This window comes from Etheostoma spectabile, chromosome 13, assembly GCF_008692095.1.
Source record: "Etheostoma spectabile isolate EspeVRDwgs_2016 chromosome 13, UIUC_Espe_1.0, whole genome shotgun sequence".
Taxonomy (NCBI): Eukaryota; Metazoa; Chordata; class Actinopteri; order Perciformes; family Percidae; genus Etheostoma; species Etheostoma spectabile.
In genome coordinates, this window is record NC_045745.1 from 17,064,988 (window position 1) to 17,079,158 (window position 14,171).

General features: G+C 37.8%; 1 protein-coding gene across 1 annotated transcript in view; it reads right to left on the bottom strand.

Moving 5' to 3' along the window:
* Positions 1-14,171, bottom strand: part of LOC116701031 (pappalysin-2) — a 105,115-nt gene that overhangs the window by 15,661 nt on the left and 75,283 nt on the right. The window contains exons 16-24 of the mRNA XM_032534568.1: positions 13,976-14,089; positions 11,156-11,291; positions 10,791-10,965; positions 9,818-9,883; positions 9,645-9,741; positions 8,839-9,016; positions 3,831-4,047; positions 1,262-1,430; positions 371-503 (exon numbers count right to left, since the gene is read on the bottom strand). Of these exons, the coding sequence (XP_032390459.1) occupies positions 371-503; positions 1,262-1,430; positions 3,831-4,047; positions 8,839-9,016; positions 9,645-9,741; positions 9,818-9,883; positions 10,791-10,965; positions 11,156-11,291; positions 13,976-14,089 (1,285 nt within the window). The remainder of the gene's footprint in view (positions 1-370; positions 504-1,261; positions 1,431-3,830; positions 4,048-8,838; positions 9,017-9,644; positions 9,742-9,817; positions 9,884-10,790; positions 10,966-11,155; positions 11,292-13,975; positions 14,090-14,171) is intronic.

A 14,171-nucleotide genomic window follows, 5' to 3' on the forward strand; every position in this document is an offset into this window, starting at 1 on the left:
GTGTGTGTGTGTGTGTGTGTGTGTGTGCGCGCATTTGCATGGGGTCATTATGGAGAGATCCTTAAAAATGCCTCCTTAAAAATCTGTATTTACACAGAATGCTTGAGCTGGTCAGTGACTTAAAGGATACCAATAGAAAAGGAGGAATGAAAAGGAGTGTGAGAAGAAGAGAAAAAGCACAAGTGTTTACAAAAACATGCTTGACCGCCATGGCTGCTTTGTTTGATCAGTCAAGCAGTGTGTACAAGCCAAAGACTAGGCAGGTTACTGTGTATGGCTTCATTTAGTTTTACAGATGAAGAGAATATAATGAGCACTGTTTATCTTTGATAGATTACACTGTCATGGCTAAAAGAAGGGTTACACTCACCGACATCCATCCCTTGGTCACAGCTGTATTCTACAGAGTTGAGATCTGGAGGAGGAGAGCACGATCCCTTGATTTTGGAGCACATTGTGAACTCTGCAGTCCATTCTCCCTCCTTAGTGCAACGAATCTCCCTCTAGAAACAAACAGATAATAAAATTCATGCGGTCTGTAGACCGGTTGAGCATCCTCCCTGGCTCCCTCCAGGATCCTTGCGAGTGTGGAGATCTGATCTGTTGTTCCACAACCAGGACGGAATCTGCATTGTTCCTCTACAACCCGAGGTTCGACTATCGGCCGAACCCTCCTTTCCAGCACCTTGGAGTAGACTTTCCCAGGGAGGCTGAGAAGTGGGATACCCCTGTAATTGGCATACACCCCCTGGTCCCCCTTTTTGAAGAGGGGAACCACCACCCCGGTCTGCCACTCCCTAGGTACCATGACTTCCACCCAGACTTCCACGTAATGTTGAAGAGGCGTGTCAACCAAGAAAGCCCCTCCACACCCAGAGCTTTCAGCATTTCTGCATTTCTGGTTAAAAAATTGTCTTAAAAAAATAAGAAAATAAACATTTAAAGATGCAGATTCAGGCCAGTTCTGGTGCAGTATATTTGATGAACAAAAATGCTGGTTTACAATGTTAACTTACTTCAAATATATGAAGATTATTAGAAACACATTTCCACAGTAATGCAACCGGTACCTCCTTTTAGAATTTGGCGTCTTTTTTACTACATCATGACCAAGTTTAATATCGTCCAGTGTAGACAACTCAAGTGTCTCACCTTGTCTAACTGATCTTAAATTGACTTCACATGATTGTGTTATTATTGATGTGACCAGAAATACTTCCATTTGACCTGGGGACCAAACAGACAAATGTTAAAATCTTACATTTTCTGTGGCACCTGGGCACTGCAGGGTGCAGAGGCTGTCATAATACAGGCCATTGGTGCAGGTAAACATGCCCTGGAATACATCAGGTAGGGCTGGGCAGGATATTGACTCACAGTTAGTTTCCTCCCACTGCCCCCCCTCCAGGCACTCCAACTTGAAGTACTTCCTAGAGACAATAGTAGCAAAGGGAAACATATCCAAGTGATCTTTATTCTAGGCAACACAAGGTTTTTTCCAGATTTGAATTACATTCAGCTACAAGCAATAGTGGACAAAAAACTTTATTAATTAAAGTTACGTGGCCAATGTGTAGCCAGTACTGTTTTCCTTTCATGGGAATTTCGAAGAGTTCTTCATCACAAGTTCATGTTTAGTTCTTGGTTGTTGTTTTTTTCCTAGTATGCATCTAGAGGATGTTTCACAGAGATGATCAACCTTTCAGAGTTTAAAACAAATAAATGTAACATTTCATGGTGCCTGAAACCATATTTTGTTTAATTCTTCAGTGATACAGAGCACCAAAGTGGGCACATTTATTAAAGATATGGCGAGTGTATTGAGTTTTTTTATGACAAACCCTTTTGGTCCTTGGGGCTGTACCAAATAGATTAACGCTTCAAAGCTTCCTTAATTCTAATAATATTAGTATTATGCTATTTTTAGAATAAGAGTCCAGTGGTGGCTGCACATGATTGTTTCTAACTCGTGTGATCCAAACAAGCAATAACTCCAGAACGTTGTAATGACCAAAAGTCAAAATGTATTAATCATAATCTAAGTAAATATTGTCAGGCTACTTTAGGCTGGTTGTGAAATAGTTACCTAGGTTACAGCCCACGCTTTTGCGTAACAATTGAGTTTTGGTCACGCTGATCTGGATTGTACTTTAATTTGACATATTCCAATTCATTTTATTGCCATTTCTGTTGTAGCATAATGTTGCTTTATGCCCAAGGGTGCAATTATTATTCATCATTATTCTATGCCCTCGCTGCCTACATGTTGACGAAACCGATAAGTGATAGCAAATAAAGAAAGTTGATTTTGGAGTAAATCAGGACGAATAGCTCATTTGGTCCGATTAATCATTTTATTCAAATGTAGGATTCATTTTAAGGTGATGATGTTATAAAATATGATGAAAGACATCCAAAGCTTCATTCGAAAACCTGAATATGCATTTTGATTGTAAAAAACATGACATTTGGTCCAGCCTTAGTAGAGCCACATGCACTCCATACCCCTTCTCACATACTCTATCATCCCATTTTACTGTTTAAATAACAAAACACATACAGAGTGCCCATTCTACAGTAAAAAAAGATCTCCGGTGTGGCGCACGTAGTGTGTAAATGCAACAGTATGTGTTACAATATAAATTTATGTGGATACATGTGTCAAAGGTAAGCGTAAAAGTCTTGTTTAAAGCTCTTTAATAGCTGCTGCAGTTTACTTTCACATGTTGGACTAATAAAGCATCAGGGGTTATTAAAATGTTTACACATACATTTGTGAAAGCGTAACTCATAAAGATACCAGCTGCAAATGGATCTTTATACAAGATAGTTTCCCACTGTATTCGGTGGAAATGTAATGCATACAAAACTTTAAAATGTATATTTTTACTGGCCTTATATGATAATAAAAGCTTGATGTGTTTGATACACTGCATTTTAGCTAGAATTCAAGACAACAAGAAAATTGTTGCATTACTTAATGTATGGTACATGAACTTGCTCTTGATTACAAATAATACAGACTGAAATGTGCAAAGAGAGATAGCTGACTCCATCAAAAGCTGGATATAAACTTACCCCAGAGGCTGTGTCTCCTCCTAATAGAAACCCTCATCACATTAATAACATTTGAACTGTGTTCAGTAATGAGCAGTTACCCAATGAATGCAATTGCCGTAGTAATGACGAGGTCCAGTTAGCAGCGGTACATATTTTATTGGATCCTAATTTGAGCTTGTTCCAAAGCAGAAAATAGTTTCGCAGATGATGGACCAAAGAAAATGCTCTTTAAATTGCACCCATCGATATTTAAGACTTTGCCCTTAAGGTTTGGGTGTTCATGTGATGCATTGTAATACGGTTGCATAAAATATTTATATCAAATATCCTAGTTTCATCAAGCAGTGCGTAATGGGAATCTTGTAAAATAAAGGAAAAGAAGGAATTTACTCCATTACGCAGGGAGCTAGCGTAATAAAATACTGCATTTGCTTTGGTCTGCTGTCTACACATATTTACTAGTATCTTTAGTGGCACAATCCACAAAATATATCAGCAATAATAAACAGTTCTTTATGTACATAAAAATAAATAATATGCCTAAAAAATCAATCTCAATCATAATTTAAGGTTTTAGAACACATGGAACACACTGCACAAAAACAAAGGAGGAGACAGCATTTGCTCTATCATGGATGTTTTGAGATATACTGCTATTAATATATGTCCCAATGAGTAATGCTAGCATAAATGCCCTTTCAAACAATGGCAGCTGTAGCACTAGTCTCTCTCCACTGAGCTTCCAACAGTCAAAAAACAACAACACTTACCTCCTCTGTGTCTTCTTTTTGAGGCTCCCAATTACATAGAAGCCTGGGTTGCATTTGTAACGGCAGGCAGAGCCAACATCGTGCCCTGAGGCCAGACAGTCTGCTGTTAACAGCTTGGCATCAGGTATGTTTGGAACCTCTGGACACTCTATCTTGCAGTAGGCCTCTGGGAAAGACCACAGACCGTCCTCCAAACAGACTAACCTGTCACTGTCACCTGAGGAAGGGAGAGGGAGCAAAGTGTGTCTAACACAATTGACCAAAGTAGTAAACTATTCTTGGTGAACAATGTTGTAAAACAACATAGCATTAACCTTTATCACCTCCGCTAAGGAGGTCATTTTTTTTGTTGGTTTTTGTTTGTTGGTGTGTTTGTCTGTCAGGAGGATTACAGATGCCTGAACTAGCCTGATTTTCATGAAACGCTGGTGGAAGGGTGTAGCATGGGCCAAGGAAGAACCGATTACACGTTGGAGCGGATTAGCAAATTATTTTTCACTTTTTAAAGATTTGCAACATAGAGCATCTGGCCTTAGCAGAGGACTGTGGTCTACAAGTGCCCTTCTAGTTGATATATTACATTTGTTTTGTATTGCACATGTAGTGAGTCATGTTGTGTTTTGTAATGGTCCTTGATCGGTATGGTTGCATTACCTCCATAGAATCTACTTCTCACCTTTGTTGAATGATGAGGTTAATGATCATTACAAATTAGAAAGTAACTTCAAACAAGTCTGAGTTACTTAATGTTACTTTAAATTTCTGGACAGATTTGACATCACTCCTAGGACATTTTGCCAATGCCTGAATCAAAGTGCAGAATATATAGGACTAGGTCCAGTGCAGTGGCAGTGCACATGCCTCTTGGTGGTTTACTTTTTCTTTTTTTATTAAACCACATAAAAATGTTTCTCTGTAACATGCTCAAATGTACTTGCAACCGTATCAAGTAGAGAAGAGTCATAAAGTCAACAGGCTGTCATAAAGGTTACTTTGTAACCTTCAATAATGTTAATTACACATTAATATGATTATAAAGTTTGCAACATTGAGTCAGTAAGATACTGGTCATGGCAGACCAAAAAAACCCTGTGTTTTGAATTTAATGGAGGTTAATTTCATTGCTTATGAAATGAACTTTTCGTTTGAAAGTTGAAGACTGTGTGATTTAATCTTTCAAAAGTTGCATTGCCTTTTAGCCTTGCTAGCTAATTACTTTTTTCAACTACTATTCTTACATTTTACACACTTAATAATATTTACCTCTGCCAAGTAGGTTATGTTTTCTGCTCGGATTGTTGGTTTGTCTGTCAGCAGGATTACAGGCCTGATCATATTTTGTGGCTCACCTGATCCGTTCCCTTTGCTCTTCCTTCTCACACAAATACTGAAAACAGCTGTCAATGTGTTGAGCAATAACACACTGAGCAATAACACATCTTCCTTCTAGCATCCATGTTGTTTTATCTATTATTAAAGTTTTAAAGCTCATGAACACAGTAAAGTCAGAAGGTGGACTTCCCAACTTGGGAAATAGGACCATCCGAGGAGCATTTGAATGCAGCTTTGGCCTTGGCAGACGTCAAGAGTCATTCTAGTTCAGCATTATTATTTACGTTGTTGTTATATTTTGTAGTATGCAAACATAAATTCTTGTTTATATTTTTTCTAAATACAGTTGTTATATATTGCAGTATGATGCTCATTTATTTTTAACAATGTTTTTATTGAATTTTCAGTAGTACAATTATTAAATAAGATAAGGAGATATTAAAAAAATGTTTCCTTGGGATGTCATATTTTACAGAGAGGTCTCCCAAGGTCATTAGAATTCCTTCCTTAAAGAGGTCCCCTACTTTACTTATTCCTGTCTTTGCCCATATCTGGAATCCAGCATCGAGATTGCCTGGTTTCAATGAAACATTGCCCCACACTGGGCTGAATTGTGACAGAGAGGCCAATATGTTTATAAATTCTGTTACTTCTTGCTATACATTAACCATATTAAGCATTATTAAATATAGGGTAAGCAGTATGTGTTCTTAAGTACTTTATCATGGCTGAATACAGGTACAAATGCAATAGTCCCTTAAGTAGCATGACTCCATGTCCATCCGGTATGTAGCATCTCCAGGAGAAAAATAGAGCATTATAGTTCTCAATTGTGTTGCTAAATAGCAACAATAAAGATAAAGAGTATCAACTGGAAGATACAGCAGAGTTTAGCGGAATTGAATACATTTCTTATTCTGTAAAAATTTCCTAAAGGGTACGGTGAGTTTCTTGTACATTCCTTCATAGTTTGTTGGTGCTATAGATTCTAAATGAGGTGTAATTTGATGCCCAAAAATGTAAAATTAGACGAGAGCTTGTAAGTTAACAAGTACTGGTCTCATTTCATTTCTGTTAAGTAGCATTAGTTGTGATTTTAAAGCATTTCTTTGTATCCAGAGATACTACCAAACAGGCCGATTAGATCAAACAGTGCTGGTATGGATGTGTTTAAGTGTTTAAAGAAAAAATGATGTCAGCAAATAATGCTCATTTTTTTAAATACTTATTTCTATTTTTGTTAGAATTTCTTTATGTTTATATTTATTTGTAATCTACGGTGGGAGAAACTTGAACGTGAACTAATATTCCCCCGTAGAGTATTACTGATTCTGATTCTAACAAATACATTTCTAAAAAGTTATATGTTCTGCGCTATAACTAAAACACAAAGACGTACTACATGGGAGAAGCAAAAGTAAGTCAACAGCATAGATTAATTTATGTCCCTGTTAACATTTTGGTTTTGTTTCATGGCTCTGTATTGTACAGTTGTGTCTTCAACGTTGCCCAAAGCTAATCTTTTCTATGCCTGTATGGCCTCAACGAAGCATGAGTGTTGTATGTGTGGAGAATCATAACACCCTAAACATTGCACAATTTTTATTGGGTCTATAAAATGTAATGAATCTTGTAATGAAACATGGCATAACATTTTAATAAGCTATTTAAACATTGTGCCGGTGTTGTGATGACCAAAATCTATTACAGCTGTACTGGTGTGTACTGAACAAATTCTTGTGAACTACACCGTTTGATGAGTGATGCATGATGGCCTTCAAACATATCTCACTAAACCAAAAGCCACAAATAGAATTATTTCTGCGCAATCTGTATTTAGATCATGAATAAATGGGTTTAACTGCTGACTTCACTATGACATTTGAGCATTCACTGAGGCTTTCCGACCACAAACACAATGTGTGGACATGACGCTTGTTCCATCTACCGGTAATCACTTCAAGAAGCATCTACTACATTGCGTAACTTGCATTCAATCAAGGGGGTGTAACTATGAATTTGTGCGTGTGGTGGTGCTCTTAATTATGGGTGCCCACAGGCTATATTCTGACTCATTATGGTGCAAGTGGTGGTTTTAAAAATTGTGTGGACATCTGAGTAGTGTGTAAAGGGAACAGGAAAATACCATGTAGATATTTCTATCAGCGCTCATGCTGAATTTATATTTGTGCAATCCACTAACATTCTAAAGGCCATAAAGCAAAGAGAAGCACTGTGAGCTTCATCTAGAGAAGACATGGTTGTGATTTAGTAAATGGAATTTCCACTGTGATTTTATTGCAACACTGTACATTAGTTCCCCTTGTCTTAGCTGTTTTTTTAAAACTAATTTGTTTTAAACACTGTCTTTAACTATAACAGGATTAACCCCTGTAAAAAAAACAGGCCTCCAATTTTAATACGTAATTGTTTAAAATTAAGGTTTAATGTCCATTTCATTTTATGGACTGTAACTAGTGGAAGCATCTTGCTGTGGTTTGTCTGTTCACTAGACTGAGCTGTAACTGACAGAAGGTGGGTTGTAGCACCAAAGGAAATTAGTCATTAATTGAAAGGTATTATTTTATAGAGAAATGTTGGCCACATTATCTTTCAGTAATGTGAAACTCAAGAAGCGTGTTCGTCAAATGAGGTTGTTCAAGTTCTAAATGATCCGTTTGATTAAAACTCATTGAAACTTGGTTTATCTCACTGGAAACAACAGCCAATAAGTAACCTGAATGGCACTCAGAAAGCGCAGACCTGCCAATTTCCCGAGTTGGGAAGTTGTTCTTCTGACTTTGGTGTGTTCCTGGGCTTTAAATCGTAATGTGGAAACTGCACAGACGCTTAAAAAAAGAGGTGTTGTATTTTATTGCTCAAAGCATTTAAACAAGCCGTTGATAGCCGTTTCCAGTGTTTGCGTGGCAATGAGTGTCACAGGAAACGGATCTGGTGAGCCATGAAATATGATCCGGAACTATTTTCTTACGACTACAGCTACTGTTAGCTGTACTAGTCATAGTTCCTTTATCTGTATTGTGACTATTATTGCAACTTCACACCCCCAACCGGCACCGTCAGACACCACCTACCAAGAGCCTGGGTCTGTCCGAGGTTTCTCACTAAAAAGAAGTTTTCCTCACCACCCGAGGTTCCTCCCTATTAGGAAGTTTTTCCTTGCCATTGTCGCACTAAATGCTTGCTCTTGGGGGAATTACTGGTATTGTTGGGTCTTTGTAAATTACAGATTGTGGTCTAGACCTACTCTATCTGTAAAGTGTCTTGAGATAACTCTTTTATGATTTGTTACTATAAATAAAATTGAATTGGAATTGAATTCCATCAAAGTTTCCTTGTTCAGTAAACAAACCAACAAACAGACAAACCGAGCCAAAAACATCAACTCACAACAGCTCTTTGGCGGAGGTAATAACAGTATCATAATCTCGAGGCAATGTTTTTTTGGAAATGTTTGCATTGTTAGCCTGATAGTGTTGGTATTCCAAATGTAATGCACATGTCAGTGTGACCAAGTGTATTTTGGAGTTGTTTGTTCTTCATCCATCGCCGTTTAACAAAGAATATACTAACAATACACAAGACTGGACTGGAACTAATAGGAAAATAATTGACTGGACTAGAGTAGAGCAGAATAGACAAATCTATGACTTACCTTGTAGTATTGCTGGGGATCCACAGGTGAAGGAACATTGTTTGCCAAAGGTGGTTCCCCAGGGGCAACTGAATATGGCATGGTAGACATGAGACTGATCGGGTAGGCCGCAATCTACAGGCTGGCAGCTAACTACGTGATCCCACGAACCGTGGAAACATTCCAAATGTGCTTCTCTCTTGAACGAACGAAAGAAAGAAAGATAATAATAGTGAGTAGAAAAAAAATGGTCAGCAAACTCTGTAAACTTTACATAAAATGCACTGCCTGTCTTTTGAAACATCTTACTAATTATATACAATATCCCTAAAAGTGTAAATCAAATGTTCCTTGTAGTTTGCTATTAAAAATGTAACCACAAAATAACTCAATAAACGTAAAACTGTCCAAAAGAAATGCATGTAATATGGAGGGACCTTAACAATTAATCTAATTAGGTAGGTTAAATCTGTTTGGTTTCCCTCATCATTTATCTGTAGTGTAATTAAGTTACCCCAGGTTTTGGAAGCAAATGAGGATGCAACCACATGTTTTGAGTGAGTAAAAGAATACAAATAGAACAAATTATTGTAGGACTACTCTAGCATTTAAAACACTAAAAGCCCTACTGTTTGTCTTTCAATGTCTTTCTCCTGAGACCTTGGTGCTGTCCCTCTTACATCTCTGTTAAGTGTCAACACCCACCCAACTATTTCTTGCAGAATATACTTTTGTATCTATGGATAACAGGGCAATAACTTAACATTGAAAGGACTTAAAAAAATTGTATTTCAACAGTGCAACATATGATGTGATAATCAGCGTACCTGATGGGGAAGGGTTCCCCTGCTGTTGAGGACAGTGATACTGAAACCACGGTGACACTGAACAGAGCAGTGAGAGGACTCCCCTCCTCCTGTACACCTATAGAAACACACTGATATATGGATAGTTCTTTCGTGTGTCAGCTCGCTGAAGTGTTTGATTCCAAAGGGCCTACCTGACAGAGGCGTGCTCTAACTGGGGAGGACTGCAGCTGTCCATTTGACATGGCTGCCGCAAACAGCTATTTCCGGAAAGGAGGGAGGATGGAGAAGGAGAAAAAGGAAAAGGATGAGAGGGCAGGGAGAGACAGACCAAGCAACTAGGAGGCCTAAACAATCACTATTTCTGGGAAGGAAAATTCTAATTAAAGGAATACTCCAAGGTTTTGGGAGGCTGTGATTTAAAAAATGGCAAGACTGAACTTGAATTGTTTATTCATGTTTACGGAAAAAAACAAATGCAAATTATCTTTTTCCAATTGAGATTGTGCTTCTTTCTTGCTAAAATGTACGCTACATTTAACAGGAACTCCACCAATTTCACACTTCAAAGTCTGTTTACAGGTCTTGGGGAGTACTACTGCATATGTAAAAAATGTATTAAGCTTTTTGTCGTCTAAAAGGAGATGCGTAACCTTTGATAAATGATTTTACTCAAATGATGTCACTTGAGGAAAAAATGTGTGGATCAAAAAAAGACAAGACATCTCTGGTTCTACTGCATCAATTTTCACCGTTGTTTTTTAAACTGTCCATCTTGAGTCCGACAATTGTATACAGTAGGAGTGCAATGCTGAATTGGTAGAGTACTTTTTTTGTAATGGATTCTAAAATTTCTATTCTATAAAAAAGTACTAATGAACAGTTATGTTTTTAGTTTTGTATAACCAATGTGGCAAACTTTAAAACACTTGACATATTGCTTTCAAAATATTTATTGTATATATTGCCTTGTGTTTTTAACTTGAATTAAAATGTTTTCATGCTTTAATGAGAACATTCAATATGTGTATTCAATATAATAAGATGTGTACAAATCCTCCCGTTTTAAGCACTGTATGAAACCGTTAACGGCATGTCGTGCGTGTGACAAGATGCGTGTGTGTGTTAAGTAGGTAGTTGTGGGAGAGCCCACCCTCTGATGCGCACCCGGTCAGGGCGAAGGTGCTGAAGTGGCAGGAGGTCCTCAGGGCCACACTCCCCACTGCCACAAAGGGGGAGGACAAGAGGAGAATAACAGAGGCCGTGATGAAGAAGGGTTGAGAGAGGTCATGGGTCACATTCACCACCAGTGGGTTCCGATGGCAGGAGAGGTCATGTGTGCCTAGGTAGATAAAAAGTAGTCTTTTAGCTTCTAACCTTTGTTTAGACTTTGATGTCCATTCTGTGGTTTGTCTTTATCATACTGTATAATGTGTAAAATGGACCTGTGTCTGCAAGAAAGATTTATAATACAGCATTATCGTACTCTAAAAACAATCAAATACATACAAATCAATAAAAGTAAAAAGTACCTAGTGAGTGGTTCTTGCCAGTAGTATCAGACAGAAGGATGGTGGCTGTCCTCCGACACTGCTCTCCAGACCACGACCCATCTGAAGCCAGGTACACCATCACAGAGGCGGCCACTCCAGGATGGACAAATCCTACCTGTCAATCCATTATAAAAGTGGCAATGATTTCAAAGAAAGAAAACCGAAAAAGATACTGATGATCTTGCTACGAAATGGCATTACTGAAAAAGTCCTAACTGAAACTTATAGTCCTACTGTGAGAATAGTATATTGGTCATTGTTGATTCATACATGCACCCACCAATGTGGGGTTAAAATGTATTAAAATGTCTTGCATTACACTTTTAGCTTGTAATCAAATTGTTGATAAACAGTAAATAGAGAAAACTATGGTAGCCTCAGGAAGGGTTAGATTCCCGGCCCAGCTTGGTTGTGCTTTGCAATGAACACAATGGTTCATTGATTGGAACTTAGGGTTCTTGCTGCTTGTGCTTGTCGTTGTAGTAATGACTTCTTCAGGTTGCCTGTCGCCTGCACAGTGAGCAGTGGAACTGGGCGGATTGGCTCTTGTAAAGTTCCCTGTGGCAGGTGAAAAGTGTTGGATAATGCCATTTGTCATCGTAGTTGCACATGTCATCTCCTCCCCAGAAGTTAGCAGTGACAAAAATTGGGCATTACAAATTAGGAAAACAGCGAATTCCACACAAATAAAAAAAGGTTAAAAAGAAAAAGAAGCCTAATGTAGATCTGTCTGAGTGACCACAGGAAGAGCAGAAGTGGGTTCTGTAGCATGAACTAACCAATGCACATGCTTACGCATTATGCAGCAGGGCAGGTACAGTGGCTAGAATAAGTTTACACACCCATGCTAAAGTTGATTAAAAAGAGGAATAAAAACACATCTTTTGGAAATTGATCTTAAAGCCCTAATTCAAAAAATGTTGGAAAATCCAACCTTTTAAGGACAACAATTTTCTTTGTGAATGAATAATGTATTGTAAATAAATAAATGTTCCTTTCTTTTTATGTTTAAAAGCCAGTTTCTTCATGGATCCAAGATGCTATGCATCCTGACAAGGTTCCCTTGGCCTTTGGAATTAAAATAACCCCCATATCATCATAGTATCCTGGATCCATGAAATGACTGGCCTTTAAAAATAAAACTGGGCCTGCCTCTATGGGAATTTAACATAGGGGTGTGAATACTTATGTTCCCTGTATTTTAAGGAAGAACATTTATTTATTTACATTATTCATTCACAAAGAAAATTGGTGTCCTCAAAAGGTTGGATTTTCCTTTTTTATTTTATTTTTTATTTAATGCATTAAGATCAATTTCCAAAAGATGTTTTTGTATTCCTCTTTTTAATCCACTTTAGCATGGGTGTGTAAACTTATTCAAGCCACTGTATGTAATTGCGTTAGGGCTAAAAATCAGATGTAACTGCCGTAATTCCAAGTTGACCCTGGTCTCTGTTCTCTATAATGGAGCTTCAACTTTTCACAGCCACCTGTTTAGACTGTAAGTGTTATATACTAAAAAATGGATTTTGGAGTACCACTTTTAGCTAATGAGGAAGGGCTTCCAAAGATAGAAGTAGAACTGTTGAATGAGACGGATGCCTTTTAGAAATGAATATGATAGGATGGTTGAGGAATGCTTTTCAGATAATGAGATTTAATATGTAGGCGAGGGAACCCTTTTAGAGATAGAAAGAACACTTAACGGGAAAATATGTGTTTAAGGGAGAGCAGGCAGATATGGGTGTTATCATGAGGCTTTTGCCTTCCAGAGAAGTTGCAGAGATGTGCCTGATAAAAAGGGTGTCCATAAAGGTAGCAGGGAATGGAAAGATGAGTCATTCAACAAAGAAGTGGAAATGATGACAGAGAAAGAAAAATGAATGAATATGTGCAAGGAAGGAAAGAGGCAGACTCATGACTGTAAAGGACCTTAAAATCTAGAGCATGACGGACAATGTTTTAAAGCTGTCACTCAAATCAACAACTAGCCTATGCTTAGTCTGGACCTGCAAGGTTGTTTGTTGAAAGTGTCAATAATACAAGATGACTAAATATGAGAACCAGACGCAGGTCTGGAATTGAAAGCCAGATCCAAATACAAGACACCACACAAACCAAGACATCGTAATCACAAGTGAATATTGGTGCTGCAAAGATAAGCAGGGTAAATTGTAATTCATTCTAAAGATTACATTTAATTTAATAATAAACAATTAGTTAATGATATGTAATGCTGGAGAATCATTTTGAATGACTAGAACATCATAGGTAATTCAGTTATTTGTTGCTCTGCATTTTTGGGGCCGTCATAAATTAAAATGTATGTATTTATAATGATCGTTTTAATACAAAATTACTATTATTCCTTCACATGCCAGTATTTTAATAACTCATGAACCTTTTAAACATTTAATTATGAATGATGAGTTAATTATATAACACTTAATCCTCCCCTATTAGTCAACTAGTAATGGTCAATATTGAATGATTTTGATGATTAGCATGCAGTCGGTAAAAAGTTAAATAAAATCACAAAAGTAAATAAAGAATAAGTAGAGGGTTAGTCATGATTTGGTAATAATCTACAGATTATTGGTACCCAAAAGTACAAAAAACTGCAATGATAGAACTTGAGGAACGTGTGCGTGTGTGGAGGTCTAAGGCAGCAGACTGTGTAAGAGGCCCTTCAACCCCACTTAAAAAAGGTTTGGAAAGTGATGGGAGCTGTTGAAGACAGAGAAGCCACCCACAACCATATAATAGATACAGTATGTGCAAACACACACACACACGTACCTTCAGCCAAAATGAATGTTCCAGGTCATTATTTGTGTTGGACTGGGCTGTGCAAGGGAACCAGGCGTCTGTGGGCAGTTTCTCGCTCACCTCCAGGTGCTGGTACCTGCAGAGCTTCACACAGAATAAGAGAAATACACAATGCCTATTATATAATCAATACATACACTACCGGTCAAAAGTTTGGGGTCACTTA